This window comes from Dermacentor albipictus, chromosome 8, assembly GCF_038994185.2.
Source record: "Dermacentor albipictus isolate Rhodes 1998 colony chromosome 8, USDA_Dalb.pri_finalv2, whole genome shotgun sequence".
NCBI classification, from domain to species: Eukaryota; Metazoa; Arthropoda; class Arachnida; order Ixodida; family Ixodidae; genus Dermacentor; species Dermacentor albipictus.
This window is the reverse complement of record NC_091828.1, coordinates 27,904,148-27,931,784: the sequence shown is the minus strand read 5'-3', so window position 1 is coordinate 27,931,784 and position 27,637 is coordinate 27,904,148. Positions and strand designations below refer to the sequence as shown.

The following is a 27,637-nucleotide window of genomic DNA, read 5'->3' as shown; positions in this document are numbered from 1 at the left end:
ATTACTACGCCGTGTCTCATAATCTGTGCCCCATCTCATATCGCGCGTAAGGTCAGGGGAGGCTATAGTAAGATCAAGACAACTAGCGTAATTGTAGCCTCTTAAAAAGGTGATCGATCCACCAATGAGCACAACAAGGCCGCATGAGTCTATAGCCTTTCTAAAGACCTGCCTCTAGAATCAGTGTGGCTACTGCCCCAGGTAACGTTATGCGCATTGAAGTCACCGCAGAATAGGACTGGTCCTTGAATCCTTTGAAAGAAATGCAAGAAAGTTGACTCAGTAATGCGCGATGCTGGTTCCCTGTAAACGCAAACAATGGTCACTAGCAGCTTTTTAAACTGAACTTTACAGGGAATGAACTCAGGCACATCAGAGTCCGAGGAGAAGAGAAGACAGGAAGGTAGATCACATCTGACACAACCTAGTTCGGCTAGGGTTCAGAGTTCGTGAAGATGAATATATTACGTAGTTCGAAAGACGGAAATTATGATCTACACCGGCTTCGTTGAGACACACAACGGGAAGCCTGTATTGCGAAACAAGCTTCCTGAAGTCTGCACTCTTAAATCGAATGCCATTTGCACTCCATTGAAATACGTTTGTGTTTTGAAAGCAGTTGTCCATCTGGCGAGCCATTATGCTATGTTGTAAGCTACTTCTGTAGTACCAGCGGTTCTAACCAAAGAACAGCGCTCACCTCTGGAAGATTGTTTGCCATAGGAAACGCCCGCAGAATTGCTTTAACGCAACAAAGAGTATATAGACATCACCATATGCTGCTGAGATGATTCCGCTTGACGTGAGACATGTGCAGGTGCTTGTGTTCTCAAAGGGATGAATGCCTGCTGAGACATGTTGGCGGTCGACAACACTTGGCGACGTCTTTCCTTGGCTCTCTTTCCTGCTTGGTTTGCCTTTCATCTCCTGTAAACCATTAGCCACCATCGCATACGTTTTCTTGCACTCTGCTGATTGTAACGGAGGAGCTTCTTTCACTTGGTTGACAGCATCTAAGTTCGGAGGAGGCGAGCCTTGCTTCGGGGTCCGACCATGTAATATTTCTTGTCTCTTGAGTAATGAAGCCGCTTTATGCTTGGGACATCTAGCGTATGAAGTAGTGTGGTCTCCGTTGCAGTTGGCGCACTTGGGCTGATTTCTAGAGGTGCAGGCTTTATAATCATGCGCTCCCGCACAGATCTTGTATCGCAATTGGCTATGGCAGGACTTAGCAACGTGGCCAAATCACTGACAATTGTAGCACCGGGTTGCAGCTTCTAAATATTCTTCGACTGGATGACTCGTGAATCCAAGTAGGACGCGTGTTGGCAGTGGTTTGTCAGGCAAGAATTGTAGGATGACGCTCTGAAGTGCATGTGGTTCCACTGTTCAATCTTCTCGCCGGGGCCATTTGGTCTGCCTCTTAACGGAAATGACGCCGCTATCTTGTAGGTACTCAAGTAGTTGCTCTGCAGTGTACTGAACTGGAACATGTCTTTCTTTTCCTAGATTTTTCGTGTACGATGGTTGCACGTATGGTTCCACTGCAAGGCCAGCAACATGAGTTAACTCAAACAGTCTCGTAGAGGCAGCGAGAGAAGACGCATTGACGGAAAAGTTACCTTCCCTCATTACACGAATTGTACTTTCTCTCTTGCCGTGGCAATAATCTCACTGGACAACTTGTTTGGATTGACTTTCCAAAACGACGCTTCCGGGTCGGTAAGCTTGAAAATCACTGGTATTCCCGCTTGGCGTGATTTCTTGTACGTCACCGTGGTGAAAGATCGGTCTTCCGCTTCCATGTCGGCGGTTTCAACTATTGTGGCATCGCTGTACGGCTCATGATCGTCACTACGTGCGCTCTTGGGAGAGTTCGCCTCGAGGTCAGCATCCGGTGTTGCACTTGGGTTGAAGTGGTCACTGCCAGCCGGTTGCACAGCGGGCGCTTGTTGTACTGCAGTAGCATTCATCTCTCCACTTGCATCAGGCAAGCGCTGGGAAGAACGGGGTCCCTTCTTTGTCAACACCTTCGGTTGCCGTGGAAGCCGCTGGTACGGCTTGGAGGCCAAAAAGTCCTCGTCGACCGAATTTTGGCTAATTACTGTGGAGGTCAAGCGAGGAAACTCACAAATTAATGCGAAAAAGCGGGTCCCTGAGGAGCTCACGTCCGCTGGTGCCACACTTCGTCTTCTCTCTGAGCTGTGTTGTCTTTTCTACGTTCTTGTTCGTCTGTAGTGCACTAAACTTTTCCTTAAAGCCTAGATTTTGCTGAAAACAGAATGCAGATTAATCACAAAGTGAACATATGTGTTGGTGTTTACAACAGCACGCGTTTCAAGCAAGTTTTCTTGTTTTCGTTATAATAATACAAATAATAATAATCCCCGCTGATCGCACTTCGTTCTTTTCACTTTGGTGGAATTAAAATGAAACATAGCATATTTCCAGTAGAGTAGCAGGCGACAGTGAGGGGGGGGGGGGGGTCAGTATAGCGAAAGGGGGCCTGCATGCTCATCCGGCCCTGCCAAAGAACGTCGATTCGCACGCATGGGACGATCCCCTAGGACGATCCACAGGCTTACACATGCCCTAGGGGCGTTCGAGTGTCCCGTTTTGAATATCTGCAGTTGGACATGTGTAGGACATTGGTGGTCCAATGGGCCATCTTCAAACAACCTGTGGACGTCTGAATATCCGATTTTGATTTACGATGGATGTTTTTTAGATGTGCTTTTTTTTGCGTAGGGCGATCCTGCAGACATCCCTAGTACATCATTTGGACTTCTGAGGACATCCGACGGACGTCAAAATATCCGTTGTAGGATTACATTTGCACGTTCACTGGAGATCTGTGGTCCAATGGGAATTTACTTGTTTTTCCGTTTGTGCTTCGCAAGACCGAAAACTATATACGCGAAAGTACACACAGCAGGTACATGCTGCATGATGAACAAGAAAAACACTTGTTCACCGAACGGAACTGTACAATAACACGACAGAATGAAAGCCAGCACTGCGGCCCAATGCACGTGCATCCATCGAGCGGCATTAAAAAAAAACAAAATGAAGTAAAGAAGAGAAAGAAAGGCATCTATACCTAAGGCACAAATACATGTCATGTGCAATTATAAACACCGTTTGAGCGGTCTGAACGCATATATCAGCGCGCAAAGTAGCACGAATGACGCGTCTCAGATGTATTGCCAGCAGTTTCCAACGGCGCGACCTTGTGCTACCCGATCGCAGCGCCGCCACAGTATTTTTGGTCGTCGCGTGTCTGCAAAGCATGCGCCGCTTTACCCCACTCAACAGTATTTTAGTACACAAAACATTCACGTTCTCCGTGCATCTTCTGAACTTGTCTTCTCTGCGCTAATATCGTTGAAGCTGCACAATTAAGAAAGATTTAGCTTCCGAGCACTTTTCGCAGCACGATGAACCAGCACCTACAACAGGCGAGGCGTTCGTTCTACATTGCAGAAAGTGGCGCCGTGTTTGATCGCAGTTTGTGCACGTGAATATCGGGCGCGAGTCTGATACCCTACATTTGCTCGCAGGTTGACGAAACTTTGCAGCATGAAAGGAGCGAGAAAGCTGCGGTAAGTCGTTCGTCTATACCTAGCGTTATCTACCGCGAGATTTCAGCACGTAGTGACATTTTAGAGACTGATCGTTCCATGTACTGCGGCCTCGGGTGCATCCATCGTGTATCGTCTGGATTCCATCATTTTCTTTCCGTACTTTCGATCGCCTACGTGTGCAACAGCACGCGCGGGTGAAGTATCTTACACCAACCATCTTGCTCTTCAGCCTGTCGTGCTTTCACTCGTGTGCTCTGCGGATGGGCGGGCAGGGACGCGCGTGCCAGCTGCGCTTTGCTCTTGTTTGATCTTGTTTTCCTTGCTCGTTGGTGCCGAACACAACGCGATTTCATTTGCAGCACTCGGAAGTATCTTCTTTTTCGATGAACGTCAGCTGAAGTGCTCTGTTCTACGAGTTACGTGCTGAACTTTGTTTAATTGCAGTAATATAGAATGCTGGGCAAGTAGGTGTGCGTTCATGATTGGTAGCGCATAAGGAGACTCACGCGCAGGAGTGACACGACGCATGCGCTTACTGACAGCTGAAGCTATTCGGTCATTCCAGCGATGCAGGCGGCACCACGCGTCCCTCCTCCGAAGCAGTCACCCGGTGTTTGAAATCTGCGACGCACTTCGGCGGTTCCGTCTGGCGGTATGCATGGACGCGCCGATAAGGGGGAAAAAATGGAATAGTAACCATATGTGCAGCGTGCCGCAGTTCTCAAACGGTGCGGTAGCGAGTGTTCACTGCTAAGGTATCATTAAAATGTACTTCAAGGCAGGCGTAACAACCTGAGGCACTGGAACCAGTTACTAAGCTTGTACTACATTTGCATGACACTGAATCGCGTACAGAGGTGACACCACTTGTCTACGGTGATCGAGCCTAGCTCTGCGCAAGGAAGAAACCAATTTAAAGGGAGGTACCACGTTATGAAGAAACAACTCGATGTGCAAGTGGAAAAACGTGAAACCCGTTCAGGCACAAGTACTTCGTCCTCAGTGAAACAGCTACGCTAAAGTTCAGTTCATTTGCTCTGCTGTACGCTGTTCGAGGATCTAGACGAGTGTGACCACCCCTGTAGGTTACGAGTTTGCTAAATCTTTGTATTATACAGCCATTCTTCCTTTAGATTATATTTCGAAATTCACTAAAGTTTGCGTCTTACTGCATAGGATTAATTTGTTGAACACAGGAGCGCTTGATAACTACTTACGTCTGTTACCGGTATGTGCTTGCGTTTATTAAGTGTTTGCGAGAACCCAAATACCATGTTTACTCGCATGATTGCACCCCTGAATTTTGTTGTCAAAATTCGATTTTTTTATCGCCCGTGTATTGATCGCACCGCAAGCTTGCCGCAGCAATATGTTGTATGCCAAGTCTAGTTAATGATGGTTGCACTTACCATCTGTCGAATGCTATGCGAACGACTCTTCAAGACAAACCAAGCGGTCTGCACGCACCAAACATTCATAAGTAGATGCCTCACTCCATTACTTTCATCACTGTCTGCACTTCCATGGCAAAAGAGGTACAACCAAACTTGCCTTTGTTATTTGTCGGCTTCATAATGGTTTTGGTCAGCAACATCATAAAGGGAGTCTTTCGATTCTTCTCGTCTGCACTCGTGGGCATGCAACAAATCGCGAGCGGCAACGATAGTAGCCGTGTTTACACTGATACGTTAGAAGTGTAGCCTATTCATACGCTGGTGGCTTGCTCCACAAGCCGCCATTTTTGTTTTGGTGTCCCGCACCAACTTGAGACACCCACCTGGGACACCCGCAGCAAACGCTGGATGAAAAAAAATTTTTTTCTTTTCGCAAGAAATTTAACCCGCGTAATGATCGCACCCCTGCATTTGCATCAATTTTTCTTACAAAAAAGTGCGATCATTATGCGAGTAAATACGGTATATGGTTTCATCCTTGGGGGCATTTTCAAGGCATACTGAGCTTACAGAGCCTGTACCTTCATGTACTGCAGTGTTAACGTAGTACAGCAGGCCCTTGATTGCACTCGTCTGCAGGCAGAACGATTAGACGCTGACCTCAGTGTCTCCAATGGAATATTAAGCTGTTGGGCTAGTTGGTTTGGCATGATTTTTGCAAAGGGGAGCGCAGAAGCATTGGGGAAAAAGGAGACATGGACAGGAAAGACGCTCACCTGCAACTAAGTATATTTTCAGAGAGAAAACAATTTCACACAACCTCAAAAGGATCGGAAAGAAATGCGGCGTTGACCCCACCTTCACAGCTCTTCTCAAGCTCTCTCGGTTGTGTGCCCTTGCAAAACGGTCATAAGAAGAACAAGACCTGTGGAAAGAAACACATGAAGCCGCTCGCCTCCTGGGCCACCGAAATGAAATATAAGATACCACTCGACGGTGGGATAGCTTACATTGGGCAGACAGGTTGCTGTCTAAATGACAGGCTAAGAGAACATTCTTCGTTTTAAAGGCCCTGAGCAACTCCGCGCACCTTCCTGTGAACTACAGGGATTGTGGCTGTAAACCCCCTTTTCGATAGAGTTGAGATTAAAAGCAGATCCAAAGGCAGACTCGAAAGAGAAATCCTGGAGGCAGGTCAGATTCACATTCATGCTTACCTTTGTATTGGTGCCCTCTCAGTTCATCTTATGGATAAGGAATTTAGGTTCTTTGCCCTTGGCTGAAGTTTCTACGCCCCCCTCTTCTGTTACTCTCGCCCCGCCCCCTCCGAAGGTCTTTTTTTGGAATGACTTCTGTCAGGCCACTTGCACGTGCCATTGTTGCTATCACCTACACTATAGCTGTCATTATTGATGTAGTGATGCATGCCCCGTTGTTAGGCAAATTTTATATATATAGAAAGTGCAAAATTTTTTTTGTTTTACAATTCTTGATGACAGCGCGTGTGCAATAACGTTCCTGGTGGTTTGTCTCTGAATATATACTTAGTCGCAAGTGAGCGTCTTTCCTGTCCCCGTCTCCTTTTACTGCAACGCTTCTGTGCTCCCCTTTGCAAAAATCGTCTCTAATGGACTTGATGCCGCAGCATATGATGATGATACTGGTGTTGAATGCAGCTTCGCCTTCATTTACACACCTTTGCGTCTCTTTAGTGAGAGAGAAAGCATGGTTTGCAGCAAAACTAGAGGGCCTGACGTGCTTTGCTGCTTGAGATGCACACGCTTGCGAGATTGCCTTATCACCGTCTCGGCAGCCATTTTGGCCTACCGTCACACCACCTATAGTCGCTGGAATGACTGAATTATCCACATACACACACTCACGCACACACAAAAAATGCCTAAATGTGCATACCCCCCCCCCTGAACAAAAAAGGCCACACGTATACTGTGGACGTGCATAGTAGGATCCTGCATGCTGTTCATGGCTCCACAGAATTATTTATTTATTTATTTATTTATTTATTTATTTATTTATTTATTTATAGTACTCTCAGGGCCCACAGGGTATTGTAGAGAGTAATAGGAAGACATGGTATGATTGTGGCACACTTTCTTAAAGTTGGTACTGTTGGTGATACAGGAATGAACACAGTGAGGTGTTCTGTTGTGTGCTGGTGCGCGGGATGAAGGAGTTGCGGTAAGCACTCGAGCGGCAAATCGGCGCTCTAACCTTGGACTGATGGTCAACACCTGAAAAAATTTGGAGGACGCTTACACTTCACCTTTAAGAGTGGAACGCGATAGCGTTCAAAGACCCCTTACTTTTTTTCATGCTTCCCGGCAACTGCAGCTTGTGTAACCATAACGTTTACCGGGAAACGCTGGCTGCAAACGCTATGCACAAAGACGAGCTTTCTGGTGGAAACGTGGCCTCTTGCGTGGGTCGATCTCCTGTTATTGTTTCACACTTTTAATATTTCACTCTGAGAAGAGCTAACATAAAGGAAATGCGCTGTCGGTGTTTCTTTCTTTTTCATTACATTTGTTTGTAGGCTGCTGTTCTCAATATTCCGAGGAATAACTTTGTAAAGAATGAAAGACAAGGTATGAGTAGCTTTGGTGGTATAGAAGTGGTTGGGCATGCGTGGTTCTGAATTCGCTTCGAAATTCTTCTTGCCGAGGTGACGCCAGACACCGGATTCTCTGCGACACGGGCTCCTTAACGCATTCGCATTAATATAAGCTTGACGAAGTGGAAGTTGGCTCATAAAGTTGGGATTTGTATTAAATTTTATTAAATAAACATAGACATGAATTCTTGCACCACAAGGTGAGATCAGAAGACAAGGGTTGCATTCACGAAGGAGACACTAGCATGACAAGAATAATTGGACAAAATGAAATGGGCGGCGCAGTTCTGATTGGACTCAAAAATCTTTGTCTCAAGAATGGAATCCGGAAAGTATTATCTCACAGTGAAGCATGAGTCAAAGTTGGTAAGCTCGCTACGTACAAGTGATAAAGACGGCTGGTTTATACACCTGCTATTTTGTGAGATGAAACATGCTTGTACAATCTCATGTGCAAACTGATCGCAATGGCACGATGGCTGTAGAAAACTTTTGTATCTGAAAATTTTGTGCTGCAGCCACACTCTCGGAAATGAGCAGAAAGACTGAAATTCAGTGTTCCTTTTAATTCTTGTGCTTCCTGAGCCACTCATTGAAGCAGCAAACAGTTTGTCTGTAGTAAGTGCTGCCACAATTAAAAGGTATATCGTAGGCGTTACCCTGTCTGGACAAGGGGAACCGGCTGGTGTGTGTCATATGTTTGAATGCTTTATTTAGACAATACATTGTCTGGGATGTAGGGGCTAAAGGCAGATGCAACTGCCTGACAAAGGCCCCCTTACCCGTACCTTGCTCAGGGGGTGGAACATCATGAAAATACAGTGCAACTATGCAGAAACAAGAAAAGGAACAAAGTGTATGCGGCAAGCAATCAAGTATACAAAAAAAGTAAGATTGCTACACTTTATACATAATATATCATCAGTAATGTGCAAGAACAAGGAAATATTTAAGCGAGCGTATAATACTGATCAGTGTTACAAAACATTATATAGGAAATAGGAGAAAAAAAATGTAAGAGAAACAACTAAAATAAAGAGTTATCGAGACTGCAAGGACAGTTAAGTACCATTAGAAGCTTAGCAAGAGATAATTCCTAACCTTTTTTTTTAGACTGTGAGCAGACCTGCATGGCTGAATCATATTAGCAATTACTCGATTATTATTTAGGAAATGAGGTACTATGTAGGCGAGTGCCTGAGTACCATATTTGGTTCTAGACATAGGTGTTCCAAGTCAGTTATGCCTAAGGTGATATTGTGAGTTGTCGGATGACGAAGATGTGGACAGGGTATTTGGGTCATGCACAATTTCGCTACGTGTGTATTGGAATAGATGATCTATTGTAAGTATGTTTAGCTTGGAAAAGTATGGTGCAGTGTGGTCACTTCGTTTAAGGTTCTATATGCAACGCACAGCTCTTTTTTGTAGGATTACCATATTTATTCGTATCTAGGCCAACCCTGATTATAAGCCGACCCCCTAAAGTCTGAAGCCAACAAAAAATATATATTACCTCGAATGTAGGCCAAACAAAAAAAGCGAGGACAGCGTTCTCAAAATGCAAACAGCAGTTATTGAATCTGAACGTGCAGAGCTCATTCAACGTTGTCGTCGCTTCTAGACTTGTCGCTGTGTTCCTTGTCACTGTCACCTTCAAACAGTGCACTATCTTCGGTACCGTCAAGCGCATTAGATATGCTGCTCTTTTTAAAGGCACACACGATTAAAATACCTGGAATGTTGTCCCATGCTACAGTTACCCAGCCCGCCAGTTGCGATAGCGATGCACGTTTGATGCGGCCCATTGCTGTTAGCATGGGGTCTTCGTCAGTCAACCAGTCTGTGTAATATTTCTGCAGATGATCCTTGAAAGGTTTGTTGATGTAGACATCAAGTGGCTGCAACTGGCCTGTTATGCTGCCCGGTATGACAGCGAGGTCCGTGTTCGCTTGAGCGAGCGCAGCCTTCACGTCGTTGGTCAAGTGCCCACAGTAAGAGTCGACGACAAGGAGCGCACACCGATACGGCCAACATGACACAGGTCAAAATGGCGACCTCGCTTGTGCACGGTTGGCTACTTACACGGCTAGTAGTGGCTGTGACACTGACTTTTCTAGATTGCGCTAGCTATGCACTATATTTAGCAGTTTCAATCAAGAACTGGCGCGTTTTTTGAAATCCCCGAATCTAAGCCGACCCTAGAGTTTGGAATATGATTATTTGGAAAAAACTATCGGCCTAGATTCGAATAAATACAGTATTAACCTATCTAAATTTGTCTTAGTAGTTGTACCCCAAATTAGTAGACAGCAGTGTGTATGTGAATGAACAAGGGCATGGTATAACTAGTTTTAACTATTTTGGCATCAAGCTTCTGTTATTATACAATATAGGAATTGACCTGCACATATTTGCATGTTATATGAAGCACTCATGTGGTTTCCAGTAGTTGCCTGTTTCCTTCTGGCTGCTTACTGCGGTACACACCTTAATTCTTGGCTGTCAACACCATCTGGACGCCAAGCCCAGAGGCAGCCTTCTTCAAGTTGTATGAAATGTAGTGCATGTACAAAAGTGGCACCACTGACGACCTGTCACCTTCTCTAGCTTATCTTCAAAGATACTTTCAGTTGTTTTGCCAACTTCTCAGAGATAGATTCCAAAACATGTTTTGGAATCCAATTTTGGAAAACCTTGCTACTTGGAATGCAACCTTCTTGGGATTTATTTATAAGTGATTACTGACAAGATAGTATCCACCAGGATTGTTCTGAGAATTTGTGAAATGATTTTCACTGCTGAAACTTTATTTATTTATTTATTTAAAATACCTCATAGGCCCACCTAAGGGCATTGGGTAAGGGGGGACACAAAGTATTTCAACAGGAGTAAACAATATAAATATCCATACAGGCAGTCACAAAATAAGTAAAGCAAAGTTCAAAAAATTTTTGTCTAGGCTAAGCTTTAGACAGCGTAAACATAGCAATATACTCATGCGCACAAAAAATACAAAAATACAAGTGTGAAAAATGGGGAAGGAAAGCAGGTCAATAACATCCTTATACAATGTTTCTACAGGAAGCTTTGCGATTCTTCGCGAAAGGCGTCATGATTTGTTAAGCACGCAATGTTATCAGGAAGACTGTTCCATACGGCTATCGCATGTGGCAGTGCTGATGCGTTAAATGATAGTGTATTGCCGAATATGCGCATGGAACTGTGGCTATTCTTAAGGCGACGTGACGTGCGCGCTGGTACTTCAAGCAGCAACACATGAGGTCGATTACCATGAACGTATATATGGAAAAGGCAGAGAAGAGTTATCGTGCAATGAGTTTCAAGTGGCTGGAGCGAAATATCTGCTTTAATCTTAGTTACGCTGCAAGTTGTGTCATAGTTGCTTGTGATGAAGCGCAATGTTCTGTTTTGAATTGATTCTAGCATATCAACTAAATAATGTTAATGTGGTGACCATACTGATGACGCAAATTCTAACTGTGGGCGAACAAAAACCTGACATGCTAATTTACAAACTGTAGCAGGGGATTTACGCAAGTTCAGTCGAATATAACCGAGAGTTTTTGAAGCTCTTGTGCAGACAGCTGTTACGTGAGTACTCCAGGAAAGATGACTTGTAAGTTCAATGCCAAGGTACTTGTAAGACGATGACGGAGGTATGGCAGTGTTATTTAGGACGTAAGAAAAGCGAGTTTGAATGTTTCCTCGAGAAGGACATAACTTTACATTTGTCTGAGTTCAGGGTCATCTACCATGTACTGCACCAGGAACTGACAAGGTTAAGGTCGTTCTGCAATACTAAATGGTCATCAGATGTTTTTATCGTACGGTATAAAATGCAATCGTCTGCGAAAAGCCTTATGTGCGATGATATGTTGTGTGGAAAGTCATTGATGAAAATTTAGAAAAGAAGAGGACCAAGGACACTGCCTTGCAGTACGCCAGAAGTAACGTCAGAAATAAGCGATGTGTGGTTACTAACAACAGTGAACTGTTGCCACAAGGAGAAAAAGTTTTGGAGCCAAGATAAATTTAATGAATCCAGTTAAAGTGCGGATATTTTTCAGATGAGGTGACAATGAGCGACACGATCGAATGCTTTCTAAAAATCTAAGAATAAACAGTCAGTCTGTTTGTTATTCATGCTGGAGTGTAATCCTGTTGTAAATTCGAGCAACTGAGTTTCACAACATAAGCCTTTTCTGAATCCATGCTGGTTAGAATAAAAAAAAATGTTATTTGATTCTAAATGGCAGTAGACATGCGATGCTACGATATGTTGCAGTAGTTTACAGCAGATGCATGTTAATGAGCTGGGACGGTAATTTCGTGGAGAGTACTTATCCCCCTTGAATACAGGGATAACCTTTGCAATTTTCCAGTCCAGGGGGAGTTCGCCAGATGACAAGGATTTCCTGACAATATGACACAAAATTTGACTTGAAATTAAAAAAAATAATTAAATTATCAAATTAACAAAATTTTATATTTAAGTTTTTCGCTTCAAGTACAAGTTCGCTATATCGAGGTTCCCTTGTAAACCAATTCCAGGACGCGGAACTGCACTCGAATGTATTTAAATTTATTGCTGTTGCTGTAGTCTTCAAACTTTTACTCATGACTGTACATTGAGCAAGCCAAACAGTCATGCGCATTGTCGGTGCTGAAGTGCTGGTGTCAGTTGTCCCAGTAAATGTTTCATTGGAGAGCATTTTTGGCACATCCGAGACAAGGCTTGATCGCAGAACACCTATGATACGTAGAGAACTTTACCTTCCACAGTGCAACGGAAATAGTAGTAGTGGTGACGTGGTGAACTAACCTATGAGGCCGAGAGATGGTGCTGGCAAAATCAAAACTAATATCATCATTATGTAGTGAGCAATATGGTCCGTGGGGTGGGTCGCATTGCTTGCTGGCTGGTTTTGGCCGTATTGTTGCCGCTGTTGGAGTGGTATTTGTGAATATGATACTGTAACATTAATACAGATATCTTTATTATGTCGCCAGGTGACCTAGAGGCCTCTACTGGCAAAAAAACTCTTCAAACAAATAAGCTTACATTGTTCATTGTCAATGGGGAATAAAGCAGTACGTGCCCCCAAATTTCGTACAGGTCAGGTGGGCCTAATGCTGTCAGCCACTGAGCTTACAACGTACAGAAACACAGATAAGCATCTATTTAATGGAATTGAAAGGTGAAATCAAACAAAATTGTCTCATTGTATTCATCAAAGCAAGGAACGTTATGGAGACAAGCAGGCGTGCAAGGACTTCTGGAAATATTCTGTGAACAAACATATAAACAAGCCTAATTAATTCTCAGATTCTTGGAAGACTCGATTTACGGTTTCACGTTGAAAAACAAAAAATCTTGGTCTATTTCTTCAAACAAGGCAAAGTGGTTGCGAGGAGATGAACACTTAAATTGAGTAACAGAGGTAAACAAGGGAAGCCTCAGCCTGGAGCCAACACATCAAGTAAATATATTTTTGAGGACTGAGATGAAAACAAGTTCCCACTCTGAGGCTCCCTTGCTCATCCACTGTTGATTGGCTGAATTTTAAGCCAAACCTAATATTCTGCGAGTAAACTTTAAAAGCTTTCTGGGAACACACTAACCTCAAATTGGTCATTTGCTGTTTGAAGAAAAAAAAATTATTTTTAGTAATTTCTCGTGTCTGTAAGATGTGGAGAAGGCCGTTTGTGTGAGCTAGCCTTTTATGGCATCTCTTATCTTACTGTGCAGGGCTAGATTAGCTATTAATTTCATGCTAACTGTTCACGAAATATGTAAGAGTGGCTGCTAGAGATTCAGTCACGGTGGAGTGTCATTTCCTCAATATTGCATCAAGCGCTTTTGATCGTTTTAAGATTCCTTGCATTTTCGTGTAACAAATTATCGTTGTAAGGGAACGTGATACTTGGTCATATTGCCCGCCGAGCTGACTTGCAAAGAGCAAATGACAGAGTTTATGCATTTGAAAGCGTAAGTTTAATTGCTACCATGCTTCTGTTCTGGTTGTCATGGCTATAATGACTAGGAAAGGAACAAGTCGGGAGTCAACATGTTACCTCTCAGTTTGTCATAAAACGCCCTTAAAAGCAAGTAAGTTTGTATGTCAGATTTTAGCATTCCCGATCGAAATGATACAAAACTGTAGACTGCTGCTTCCTGATATGGCTCACACTCCTTGATGTGGTACACTTGCAAATATTTCATGGTGAGGTACATAGTTCAAGAGAACCTGTTCTCATTATGGTGACTGTTAAGGTGACTGTTGAGCTTAGTGTGGGCAGCCTGCAGACCAATAATCTCTCTTTTGTCCACCTTCCTGAAAAGAGAAATGATGAAGCCATGACAAACACACAAGCAAAAAATAGTGAAGCAAAAGTTAATCACTACAATAAGTGAACAAATCACATTTCTAGGTGAAGTGTTCAGAAGCATACCTTGCAAAAATTCTGGCCCTTCATGTCACTTCCAGTGGAGACACATTCAATGTTCACTATACCTTCAGAGTCCAAAGGGGTGAACAAATGTGAGCAGCGTCTTGGAGGCAGGAGTTGAAAGAAAGAAGAGCCTCAATTACTATGGTGGTAGTGTGGGTGAGTTTGTGATTCAAGCATGACTAAGAACAGTGCATAAGATGCTCCAGGACAGATAAGCACACACACACCACTGTTTTGCGTGTGCATTTCTTTCAATATTGTCCTTGTTCGGGCTGTGCTTAGTCAAGCCTCGATTAGATCATTGTTTCTGCCAGGTACTAGTAATAAACACAGTCATTTCACTATGTCTCAAATGCAGTCTAACTATATCAATGGAAGTACATTTGCCACTAATGTGTAGTGAATTTATCATGGTGTATCATTTATCCAGAAGCAGCCAAAACTATTTATTATTTATGATTTACTCCGTGTTAGGAAATTTAGAAACATGAATAAATAACAGCCTCATTGGAATTGCCTTTGAAGAGCAATAACTATGTTATTATTGTTTTTCGCTATTAACCCTTTAAATGTTTTGGAGCAGAACCTTTCCCATCAGAATAGCTCCTCCTTGTTTTTCGCTATTAACCCTTTAAATGTTTTGGAGCAGAACCTTTCCCATCAGAATAGCTCCTCCTTGTTTTTCGCTATTAACCCTTTAAATGTTTTGGAGCAGAACCTTTCCCATCAGAATAGCTCCTCCTCTTGACAGTTCAGGACGAGAAGCGCTCGTCTATGGCTTAGATCGCGTGTCGCCCAACAGATGGAAGCACGTACTTGACAATTTTGTTTTCTCCTGCAGTAGGAGCATGGTTTTTATCTGAAAACATGGCGTCCGATTGTGGCGACACATGCATAGCTGGCCCGTCAACCTGAAAAAGAAGGTTTTCATCTGAGTCATCTTCTTCCAATGAAAATGACTCCGATACCAATATTTACCTTGTGTCTGGATGTGAAGAAGACAGCGACACCGCCAAATTCAATCTTTCTGGTGATGATAAGACCATCTCAGAAGTGAACATTGTGAGTGCTCATCAGAGAGTGCAGCTTGATGTTGACAGTCCTGGCGCGAAGCCTCAATTTCCATTTTTGGTCGTTGCAGCCAAGACTTTCAATATGATGTCACCAGATGACCGTCTGGAGTACATACAGCAGTTTCTCTACTGTTTTCAATTTGTGGTTTGTATGTTTTATTAGCAGCGGGCAGCTGGTTTCCTATGTAATGTTCAGAAATAAACTGTAATGTACTATCTGGTGCAAATATTTTTTCAACATCGAGTATAGTTCCTTCTTAGTGCAATACGATTCAACACCAACAATTAAAAAAATAGGCACATTTGGTTAGGTAATTTTCAGAAAAAAGGAACACTTTTGGAGTTCAGAAATGACTACAGGAATCTGTTTTATCCCCTCCCCCCCCCTCCCCCGCACACAAAGAAATTCAAAGTTGAAAATGCAAAGCACTGCTTTGTTACTCACCTGTGCACACGGCCAGAAGCTGCAAGGTTAATCCGCTTTTGTAGGTAGTCTCCAAGCAAGATGTGCTCGGTTCCAGCAATGAATTTTCACGCTGGGTAGCAGATTTTTTTTTTCAAGCAACACGTCATTACGCAGCCAGACTTGGCAGATTGCTAATGAAGGAAGCTGTGCAGCCAATATGCCAGTGAAACGTTGCAGTTTATTAAATTCACTGCTTTAAGCACGTTGAATGTTGGATGCATAAACTGGTAGAGATATTATTGTTATTTAATTAAAATGAACCTGCGTGATCCTGCTCAATAGTAATGAGCACCCCCCTTCGCAAATGCTATTTCCACAGAATTTGCACAGACTGCAATTGGTACCAATGGGCTGCAGCTTATCGCATGTCAGTGAAGGCTCAAAACCTTTATTCAAGCAATAAAGTACAAACTTTAAATACAGAACTGCAATATAAACAACCGTCTGCTTATTAAGCAAACAAATGATATGTTATCTATGTTTGTTAGTTATTATGTGGACTTTTATAAATAGAATATTTTGCTGTGTTGAGTGCCCTTAGCAGAAAAAATACTAAGTATGTATGACCAAATTAGACTAGCTCCACTTATGCGCTTCATGCTTAAGAGCACTGTGGTGCATTTTTCACCGTCTGTGGCGATCAGTGGAATTTGAGAGTGTGTGGGGCCTCACTTGACCGTGAACTGGGCTACATTGAATGGGGCATCAGGCTTTTATGTGAGAGGTACTGGGTTCCAATCCCAGTACTGCCGGAAACCTACCAGTTCTAATGGATGAAGGTGACCTCTGGCTTGGTGCTCTGCTCTGTGAAGGGAGTTCTTATCTAGAATAAGGGTCTGTAGTCCCTTTGGCAGATGTTGTGCATGCTTGCTTCCCAGTCTCTGGGTACACATCTATCTTAAATTTGGGGCGGCTGTACTGAAAATCATCCGCCATTGCATGGGAGGCATTGTGACTGTTAGACTGTAACTGTCCACAGCATACCTACCAGTAAAATAGGTGCTAGTACTGGGCTCAGTATGAACTACAACATGCGAGCACATGGCAAAGTGCTCTCCTGAATTGGATAGTTGCGCCGATGGGCTCCATGTTAGTGACTTAAAGGGAGAGGGTTATACTCTTCCTACATCCAGCATCACCCTTTCCTGCAGTTACATGCACAATATTTTGGTCTCATAAAAATTAAAAGAACCGACGGTGGCCACCTTCAGTGTAAGTTCTGCATCATTCATTGTTCCACGCACTTCAGCCAATGAAATATTGCAGATAAAAGACAGCAAGTTCCCAGCAACATTTATATTGTATATATTGCGATTGCATGGACAAATACAGAAAAGGCAACTGTAGACATTGAGCGGTAATGCAGAAAACTGAGTGACGACACATTGAGGGACAACAAACCGAGCTTAAAATTCTAAGGTGACGGCAGATTTGATTTCCAGAAACATGAATGACACTCAGATAATGCAAAAAGGGGCCACCACACTCTTCCGATTCTTTTCAAGAAACAGATTTTGTCCTTAGGCTGAGAAGAGAAAGCTAAAGCAGGCATGAAGGGGCGACGTCCAAAACAACAGCGGCATCCTCTCCCTTTAAGTCGGGAGCAGGGCGTCAATTGGTGCCACTATCCAACCTAAGGCTGAGAGCAATAGTACAAGCATGCTCCTGGCCAGGTACCCTGACACTCGTGGCAGCTTCTCCTGCAGCCTCATCTGCCTGTATATCACAAAAAGTCGTGGATGGAGCAGCCGCTGTAGCTTGTGGTAGGCTACGGCTGATAGGCCACCCACCACTAAATGCCACAGATGTACTCCTGCCTGGTATTCAGCCATAAGAAAGGCAATTGCATCTTGAAGAGAGGCCTGCACTGGCTGTCTCTGGGTGAGCACACCAATTGAAGTACAGCTGCTGCGGGTTCCCCGTGCCCAGCCGAGTCAAGTCGTAGGTTGAGCATTCGGTGCGGCTGTGGGCGACACTCCCTAACAAAATTCACCGTTACCTAGATATAAAATAAATACATGTGCTCTCTCTGGCCTGGTCTCTGGTCACCTTATAGGTACTATCGGGGACAGGACTGCCCAGGACGCGGCTCCTACGGCCAAAGCGGGAGAAAACTATATTGCTGCACCGTCTAGTGATGGTTCGCCTGGTTCAAGATCAAGAACAAGCGCATGGTATCCTAGCTTGCCAGCAAGCATGTACTGGCTGGCACCTTCACATGAATTGCTCTTTGCTCACGGATCTTATGTGAGGTGCCGCTATGACGGCATCGGTTCAAAGCGTCTGCTGCACGTACTGCAGCGCTGGTGACAAAGCACTTGTCATGGCTTTCACCAGCAGGCACGAGCGGGCACCAGCAGGCATCCATTTAACTGCCGCAGTGGCTTAGTGGTAAACATCCCCTATGTGTGCAAAGGAGACTGGGTTCAAATCTCGGTGTTGCAGGAAACCAGCCTATTCTTCAGATGCGCAGAGATGTCCCGTGGCCTGACGCTTGGCCATTGCGGGACATCACACTTGGAGTAGGCTGTTCTTCCCAAACTAGAGGGCGTCCACACCTAATAGATGCTTTGAGATGCGATATGTGAAATTACTACCATGGGAACACCCCAGAAGCCCTTATTGGTGGCCACAGGGTTCACTCAGATTTACAGTGTATAGGCTCCTTCCCTACAAAAGGTCACCTCTAAAGAAAGCCAAGCGTAACAAAGAGGGATTGTTGCACTCATTTGAATAATGTGTGGTAGCACGATTTTAAAGTTGCAGCTGAAGCGGCCACTCGACCACAGCACCACAACTAATGCCCAGTCTCGGATGCTGGATAAAAACAAACGTCATGTTTTCATTGAGCAGCTCTTATTGGACTGACCGGACAAGAAAGTTTTGCCTTTTCCTTTCCTGTTCTTTCCAGCAGCCACCATTCCCATTGAGATACTCTTGGTATATATTAGGTATACACTGTATTTTCCAGACTGTAGTGTGCACCCAGTGTACAGACCACAGCAACCAATATAGCTCTTAAATAAATAGTTTTCTTTTAGATAGCCTGCACCTGCTGTATAGTCCATAGGGACTAACCGGTATACAGCAGAGAAGCAAGCTTTGGCCAAGCTGGTGTCCTGCACTACCGTGCCTTCTCTCATGCTGGAATTTTCCTCAGATGTTCCAGGAAAGCAGCGCACATCCACAGACCTTTTTCATTGACATCAAAATTTTTTGCCACTGCTAGATTGGACTTTAGTTCTTGTGCTTTCTCGACGACACTGATCTTGAACGATGCTGTGAAGGCTTTGCATCTTTTTGCTGTCGTCACAAGTGTTCCATGTTTTGCGCATAAATCCGTGGCACATTTTGTACTGAGATTTCGTGCGTGTGCTCACAAGTCAAATTACTCAAAAGCAGCCACTTTACAGATTGTGAGCAGCATTCACTTGCGCATCACAAGCTGCCTTTATGGGCTGGAAATATTGCTCAGGTGCAGCGACACTGATTATGCAGCCGATCTCTCTGTGTTTTAGCACAAGAAAAATTTGTCGGCACAGTGTGTACTTGTTTTCTACATATATGCTTCCAACCTTTAAAAAAAGAAATCTTGCATATTCTCTACTCCGCAACATTTTAACTTTTAAGCTTCCATAATTTGCAAACTATGGTCCAGAAGTACAGCATATATTCTTCGCATTTTTGTGGCCTGCAGGTTCATTAATATTCTTTTTTTCTGTAGCTCTCACCTGCTGCGATGGTATTGAAATTCAATGCACAGCTTGTATCGCACTTGTAAGGGAAAGGTGGTTTCTGTTATTTCGCATAAGTTTTTGTGCAAGTTGCTGGACGACCTTAAAAAAGACACGGTCACAAATCTGTCAGTGTTTGTGCATTCGTAAATAATCAAGGTGCAGCAGCTGCATAATTCTTCAGAGCAAATGCATTATTGCTCTGTACGATAAAAACGAAATAATTACACTGGCAAAATGCGAGCGTAAAAAGGAAGCGAGTGCTGCATCTCGGAGAGAGTGGTGGCTGCTGCAAAGAAGAGCAAACGAGAGAGAGAGACGAATCGTAAGTCTCATCCAGTCCCATCTTGGCCGCGCCATGAAACCCCTTTAATGGTACACTTACCGAAATGGTCAATGCTCGCACTTCAACATTCCCTGTGGATGCGACTGTTCTGATTCAGTCTAAAGCAAAGAGAGAAAGGGGCACCACACCATCTTCTGGTGATGCTAAGTGCAGGGCTGCCCCGTCCTGCGCTGAAGCAACACCCAGCTTGTGTCTGCTCCTCTTTCCCAGCCGTGGCTCCACATGGCGATCAATACGAGTGAATGCATATGGAGCCCCTGCTCCCTATCTTGGAGGTAATATACAGTGGGCGGAGCAAGTGGAGATGGCTGGTAACTTTGTGTGGGCTGTGTTCTCGGGTGCCTACTGTTAGAGGTCACATAATCTCAAGTTTCTGCGACACGGTAAAGCCAAAGGCAGCGTGAAAGGTTGGCTCCCCCTACTGCCGTTCTTTACCACGCCAGCATTGTGGCAGCGCGTGTTCACAGTCGTCGAGTGAGATCTGTTAGCCTATGTTCGCATGACTCCACGCTTTTGGATTTAATTGATGAAACAGTGCAGAATGTGATGTTGCAAACTTTGCAAGTGGACTCCCCCCCCCCCCCCTGCTTCGTGCCAAATGGGAAATGCATACGCTGGGTAGACGTGGTACACTTAACATGTTTGTCAGGTGGCAGGTTCCTGATATTAATGCTATTTGTGCCTTTCCTGCAATTTGTTTTTAGCCATAGCCAACTGCCAGGCTTGAGGACGGAGCTGTGAGGGCTGCGGTTATAACCATGAACTTGCTGCAGGTTGCAAACGACAGGTGGAGCTCTGCTTAATAATTATTTTATGTTCTGTCAGTAATGTTCCCATATTTTAATCTACCTCATCTAACAGTATGGTTAAATACATTGTATGCCTTTACCTTCACTAATGACGTGATGTGCGGCATCAGAACGAGTTATTGCACTCTACTTGGTGCAGCACCTCTCTGGGCTGAGTAAAGTGATGAACTTTTTCAATGCCTTATTGAGGACTTTCAAAATGGCGTTTGTAGCATGATTGTAGGTAGCCGGAAATGCCACAAGTCGCATTGCATCAATTTCACTGTATATCGCTATTAGTCGTGCGTTTCAATGACCTCCCGTGGCCTCACAGTGCCCTCTCACAAACCTATTCGATCTAATTCTCTTTATTGATGAATAGCAGACTTAAGGAGTCAGTTTCATGGCAATGAAGCGGCTCTGTTAGCAAAGTATTGAAACAGCATAGGAATGGTTTGTATGTGAACAGCCGTGGCCCTGGTCCATTGTCTTTAAACACCGCCATGCTCCATGACATCAGTTCTAGTACAGTGCAGTTAAATATCCCTTATGTTTGGATTCCCTCATAGCTCGTTATTATTGAACTGAGGTAAGTAATGGCATTATCTTTTTGTTGCAGTGTCCAGCTGTGGCCAGAGGGCTGTCCAGCTTTTGCCCAGAATCTCCAACAAGCGAGACGAAAAGGAAACGTGGTTCTGCCACTATGACTGACAACAAAAGGTTAGTTTTGTATTTGGAGGAGGCATTGTGATGCTCAATTATGCAGTACTTTTTCTATTTTGAGTGCTACAATAAAAACATGGAAGAAATAATTAAGCAGGACATAGCACAATGAAACCATTAAATGGGTTGTTTTAGGCTACAAGCACAGCCATTGTATTGTAAGTTACGCACTGAAATAAAAATATTAGAAATTGTTCAAATAATATTCTGTAATAAGCTGCATAATTAGTACGTACAAAAGGTTACTCTGGTTGCGTAAGGAGACAGATTACCAAATAATGTAGGTCTCATAATCTTATGTCGGGCCACTTCTTTCTTTAACAGCTCGGCGAACGTTAGCTGGGATGCCCTGTGGGTGTATGTATGTGGGCGTGTGCATGTTTTATGTACAGTTCATTTCTGCTATAGTTTTATTTTCTTGCTCTTAAGAGACAAAACCTTATGAGTGAAAGCCTTCCTTTACGGCCTTGACTGCAAGTTTTCTTGCTAAACTGCCGGAGATGAGTGTGCATGAAGTACTGTACTTATTTAATTATAAGGTGGTCACAGTTATAAGATAAGAGTACTGTTAGGGCACCCAAGAAAAAGAACATAATTATGCACACTAATATAAGGCAATGTAGAGTAGCGCATGGATTATTCAGACTGTGTGGGGATTGCCCGAAATACGAAATAACCGGAAGCACCCAGAGCAGTCGGAAGCATTGGTGCGGTTAGATGCGAATATCACCTTGAGGTGCAACTTACTTCTTGGCAGTGCGAATATCACCTTATGGAGTGGATTTACGGCAGCCTACGCTGCACTAGCTTAAGCCCACACTATATGTATTCTGGGTGTCTCAGCTAACTAAAGCCAGAATTAGCTAACTTTAGCCAGAGTTAAAAAATATGTAGCGGGACAGAATCAAGGTAACATTGTTCGCTGTCGCTTGGAGATACAGAAATAAGTTTTTTTCATTATGTCTAATTAGATAATTATTCTAATTAATTACTTTTTCAAATATTACAGTTAGATTAGAAGTGTTGATGAAAAAAAAATTAGAGCGACACAAAAGCTCGATTGCTACACAGCAGGCCGCTCGAGGCACTTTATGTGTATTCACGGGCTTCTTTCACGGTTGGAAAAACATTTATGTAGCGTGTATTGAGCAATAGATAGCTGTATTGAGAATTTTTCGTGTTGCTCTACAATTTTCTTATTGGAGCCTTTTATCTAATTATAATATTTGACAAATTGATTGATTAATTAGGACTAATTATGTAGCTAAGTAGAATGAAAAACAATCTGAATGTCTCCAAGTGACGGCAAACAACGATACCTTTGTTCTGTGCAGCTACATGGCATTCACATATTTTTAAACTCTAGCTGAAGTTAGCTGGAACACCCTGTATATAACTTATGTGGGATGCCCCATGTAACTTTAGCCAAACATCACTGCTTGACCGTGACGAGCCAAGTAGAAAGCAGACATGAAAGACAATCACAATGGAACAGAAGGCACCTATCTAAAGGCATTTGGTTCAGGTTCTAATAGAGTGTTTTAGTTTGACATTTTTATGCTCCGCTCAGCAGGAGCAGAAGCACGAATGTACATGCCCTGTCCACTTAGCCACGAATGGACTAATGGAGTGAGAAACGCGGTCTGCATACAAGCTGCCTAAGCGGAGTGTCACAGCAGTCTTTCGCTAGTGAGGGTGGTCTATACACGGGCTTTCCCTCGCGCATCCGTCGAGCCACCTTGCTTGCCTCACTCTTTCTGAGATGGCTGCCTCCAGTCAGGCATTCTCAACCATGCCGTCCATGTCAACCACGCCTCTATGTTCATCTGCACAACACAAGGAACGCAAGTGATTTTGCATAGATAAAGGTTTGCTGGAAGAAGTTGCGCGTGCCGACCCGTTGGAATACGCTGTAGTGTGGGTGGATGCGCTGCAAAATATGGTGCACGCTGTGCAGTGTGTTGGCATCAGAGAGGATTGCATTGGATACTGAATGCAAGCTCGCTGGCTATCACATGGCATTTCCCAAGTCAATGCTTTATTTACACTAGATAATATGGACCAGTAATGCATTACAAGCACATGTCTAGTTACTTCATGGACAAATAAATTATATATATTTGCTTTACTTTATAGAAGTGACCATTGGAATTTTTTTATTACAGCGAAGCTGTTTATGGCTAGGGTTCCGTGAAGTTTTCATGTTTGAGAGCAAAATCTATCGTCATCAACAATGGCTCGTACTCTCCTAATCAGTCATCATCAGCAACGACTCGTATCCTCCAAGGTTGTTTATGGTTAGGGTTTCGTGAAACGTGCAGCGAGCAAAAACTACCATCATCAGCGATGGCTCGTACCGCCTGAGCAATGCAATGGCTCATCCCTCTCTTGCTGCTCTTGGTTGGCCGTGTGCATCATGACGTAGTGTACACTGAACTGATCAAGGAATTGTTGGATATCCTCGTAAGTGATGTGTGTTAGTGCTTCATGCACTTCATGGTACTTCTGCTTGAGCAGTTTCTACGTCTTGACTTCCTTGGGATTTCCAGTTGGAGGCAAGGGAAATGTGTTCATGTGGTAGGAACACATTTATTTTCTTGATCGGTGCTAATGTGTTCCTTTGTTCAGTATTCTGTGCCACCTCTGTGTCGTGTGCTAAACAGCTTCGCTGGTCATCCACCTTCACATGGTGGAATGGCTCATGAATTCTTTTTGTTACACTACCCTGAATTCGGCCATAGGGCGCTGCAACTACAAAAGGTCTGCTTCGTTAAACGCATAACTAAAACTTGAAACTCGCTCGCCACTCCGCTTGGCTTAACAGGGCAGCTCGGAGCAGACCATAAGGATGCTCAAGTATAATGCTCTAATAAGTCACGCATTGCACAAAGATTCTTTTGTTGTTTTCAAATTTTATTGCATGTGTAGTCATGTACCGTTCTGCAGGCCGCAAAGCCATCATCTTATTTCCATGTTTGCAGTTGTGCAGCCCATTGGGCATACATTGCAGCAAATGGCAACATGGGATATAACAAAGTAATGGATGTAAAGTAATTTCGCCATGTAGTCTCCCTTCACCTTTGTTATAATGAGGTTTGAGTATATTGTTATGCTCCACAACAAATCTTCCCTGCTGCAGGATTCCTGACAGCATTGGAGCATGCATCACCAAGCTAGGAGGCAAGGATGCGACTGCTGGTTCCTGGGAGTGCCACGTGTGCCAAAAGACTTTGTGCTCCAGATGGTACCTTCGTGCTCACATGAGGATGCACTCGGGCACAGAGTTGCATGCTTGCACCATGTGTGGCAAAAAATTCGCCGTGAAAGGGTCTTTAGTTATGCACCTTCGTGCGCACACTTGTGAAAAGCCCCACAAGTGTTCTCTGTGCCCGGCGGCATTTGCACACAGAGCCAATCTGAACAAACATGTCCTGACTCATAGCGGGGTGAGACCACACGAGTGCGAAAAGTGTGGTCGGAAATTTAGTGCGCGATCGCATCTTGTGACTCACACCCGTACTCACACTGGCGAACAGCCCTGGGCCTGTGAAGAGTGCGGCAAGAGGTTCTCTGTCCGGTCCAACCTGGTAAGCCACTTGCGGTTGCACAGCGGAGAACGACCATACGTCTGCCACTTGTGCCCAGCAACTTTCTCGCAAAAGGGTCACCTCACCACTCACATCCGTGCGCACACACAAGAAAAACCGTACGAGTGCCGCCTTTGTCTGAAGAAATTTGCTCGGCATGACAATGTTATGAGCCACATGCACAGGGTACACTATGCAGAGAATCCCAGTGCAGAGATGGTGGCAAGTGAAGTGTCTCTCTCACCGAGCAGCACCTCGATGCCGTGGCCAGGAACGATTCTTAGGACGTATAGCCGAGTGGGGAACCATAACCTCTGCGATCGTGTAGGTGCAGGCGATGCACAATAGGGAGACTTTGGACATGCTGTCAAAACACCTGTGCTTAGCTGCATATTCTGTCGTTTTCGTTAGCTGTTCCTTGAGACTGTTAAACTTCACTTTGTGCTGCCTTATCCCAAGGCCTATGATGAACGTGTCGCGTAAATGTTTTTGCTGTTTAGGCATTCTGTAGAAGCCACACGTGATTTTCTTGCTGCCGATAGCCACAAATCCTGTAGTTTAACTTTCTTTTCTTTCTTTTTGAGGTATACTGTATAGACTCGTGTAAGCGCCGCTGGCCACACCTTATTTTTTCATAATTCTGGCGAGGTGCGCCTCTTACAGGGGACTAAACCTTTTGGTGAAAATGGAGCCGCCCCAGCCAGCAACTCGTACAGAACTCAGATCCATTGCACCAGAGTTGCTAACGTGCAGATTTCGCCATCTAATAGCGACTTGAGAAAATGTGCAGCGCGCGACATCAGGCCACAAAATGCGATGGCTTCTCCTTGTTGAATTTCGTTCACAAATTCTGGGCTGCCAAATTGGGGGTACTGCCCTTACACGAGTCTGTATGGTATTGTTCATTTTTTTTTGTGGAAAAATGCCCATAAAACGAATACTTTTGTCAGTTATTATAGAGAAAATGAGTTGAGAAATACATACTTATGGATGAAATGCTAAATTAATAAGATATTCTATCCACCAGGCTATGTGACTGACTATGCGACATCCTGAATGTGGCAAGATTTTAATATATTAAGTATAATTAAGCATGTGTCACATTAGATCCGATCCTTCTGCAATAAGACTGCAATTGAAGTGCAGTCCTTTTGTAATGAAATGACAGCAATTGAAGTGGTGGATTTGAAAATGTGCGCCTCGGTCCCCGTGCTCTTTGGCGGGGCCAAATAGTTTGGCTGCGCACATGGCTGTTGTATGAGTGCCATGAAACATTATGACTGCAGCAGGATCGACCAGCTTTATGGAGCAGCAGAACACTGCTAGGTATTCTCTGGCCGCTGCAGACTGAGTGCCTAGGGACACCTTGGACGTTGCCAAGCTTCGCCTCGGCCTCAGTCGCTGCTCTCAGCGATCCTGCTCGGCCCAAGCTGCACCTTCACGTCCATCGCTGTTGTACCGAGCCTGGGCTTCGCCCAGCTGCCAGTGTCCTGTCGTTGGGCTTCGCCCTAGCCTGCGTCACTGTACACAAACCGTGCGGGAACTGAGCTGCAGAGCCAGGTCGTGGCTTGCCTTTGACTAGGGTGTCAAAACAACATGTTTTTTGTTGTGCTTTTAGTTTTGTGTCACTGAAAAAAGTTCCATTTCTTTTCCGGAACAAAAAAAGAAACATCAGTAACAGTTCATAACGGTTTTGGTTCGCGTGCAAAAATTTTCGAAGCAATGTAACGATAAAAACATGGTACTTATATTTTTCCATAAGTGAGTTATAAATTTGGAGATCATGCTCAGTGCCTTGAGTCAAGGCACAAAATAATAAATAACATTGCGGTTACGTTTTTACTTAGGTCATAAATATCCTTTCTTTTCGTTTTTCGTTTGGTTCTGTTCCGACACGCTGGCTTTGACAGACCCACAGTGCCCTGGCCTCAGTGACTTCTATAGCTATTTTCCAGGGCGAAGCTTATATGAGAGACGATTGCGGCAAGTTGGGTGCGTTGGTAAACTTGCATAATGGCAAATACTAAGCACCACAAAAAAGACAGAGACTAAGAAATGAAATAGACGTAACAGCATCATGCAGGGCTCCTAGAAATTGCTAGTATTTTGTCATCCTCTAAGAGAAATGCATTGTCTTCTTTTTGTTCTCATACTGTGCTGCCATCATGTTATGCCTGCACCACTATGCCTTTCATTCTATCCTCTGTAGGCTGACCATATCACTCAGCTGGCGTGTAATATTATTTCAGCATTCAATGCTTTCCTCTTGCAGTTGTAGTCTCCCTACTACAGTTGAGAGGAGGGCATTTCTTTCAATTTCTCAAATAGAAAGAAGCCGCCAAGGAAAGTGTTGTGTTCAAATTCATTTTCTTAATACATACAGTGAACTTATGGGGGGGACATGGGTCTTAAAAATGGAAAATTGTGAGGAAAAATATATTTTTGAAAACTAATTGTTTCAGCATCTGCAATGCCTAATCTATTGTGTCAAAATTATTTGCCCAGAAACGCACCGCAAGTGTAAAAAGTGGTGACAAAGGAGCCCAAAACTGTGCAGAAACGCCGAAGTTCACAGGGCTATATCTCATCTTTGCTACTGCTGAGTGCTGCCATTTGGCATCATTCGAAAACTCAAATTTCCGCCTTTCAGTTCCCCACATTCTCGCCTACTATGACCGCACAGGAAAAGCACAAACTTAAAGCAACCAGGGGCCAGTCTGATGAATCTCGTGATGCATGCTGGAGGTGCCTTCTGACTGGCTTTTCCTATGGCAACTAGCACCTTGACACTACCAACACACAACTTGCCTGCTAAGCTAAGCCTGTCAGGGCC

General features: G+C 44.0%; 1 protein-coding gene across 1 annotated transcript; it reads left to right on the top strand.

Annotated features, from left to right (window-relative positions):
- The first annotated feature begins 3,351 nt into the window (after positions 1-3,351).
- LOC135905243 (zinc finger protein OZF-like) lies at positions 3,352-26,646 on the top strand. The gene is made up of 4 exons (XM_065436248.1): positions 3,352-3,458; positions 3,561-3,602; positions 21,114-21,214; positions 24,357-26,646. The coding sequence occupies exons 1-4, from the start codon at positions 3,438-3,440 to the stop codon at positions 25,150-25,152; spliced, it is 960 nt and encodes a 319-aa protein (XP_065292320.1). The 5' UTR covers positions 3,352-3,437; the 3' UTR covers positions 25,153-26,646.
- The last annotated feature ends 991 nt before the right edge of the window (positions 26,647-27,637 follow it).

What these genes read in the sequence shown, in the direction of transcription:
- LOC135905243 (XM_065436248.1), top strand. Translation starts at nt 3,438, where the DNA reads ATGAACCAGCACCTACAACAG. An exon ending in TGAACCAGCACCTACAACAG is followed by an intron (nt 3,459 to 3,560) that starts GCGAGGCGTTCG and finishes ATTTGCTCGCAG; the next exon opens with GTTGACGAAACTTTGCAGCA. An exon ending in AAAGGAGCGAGAAAGCTGCG is followed by an intron (nt 3,603 to 21,113) that starts GTAAGTCGTTCG and finishes TTTTTGTTGCAG; the next exon opens with TGTCCAGCTGTGGCCAGAGG.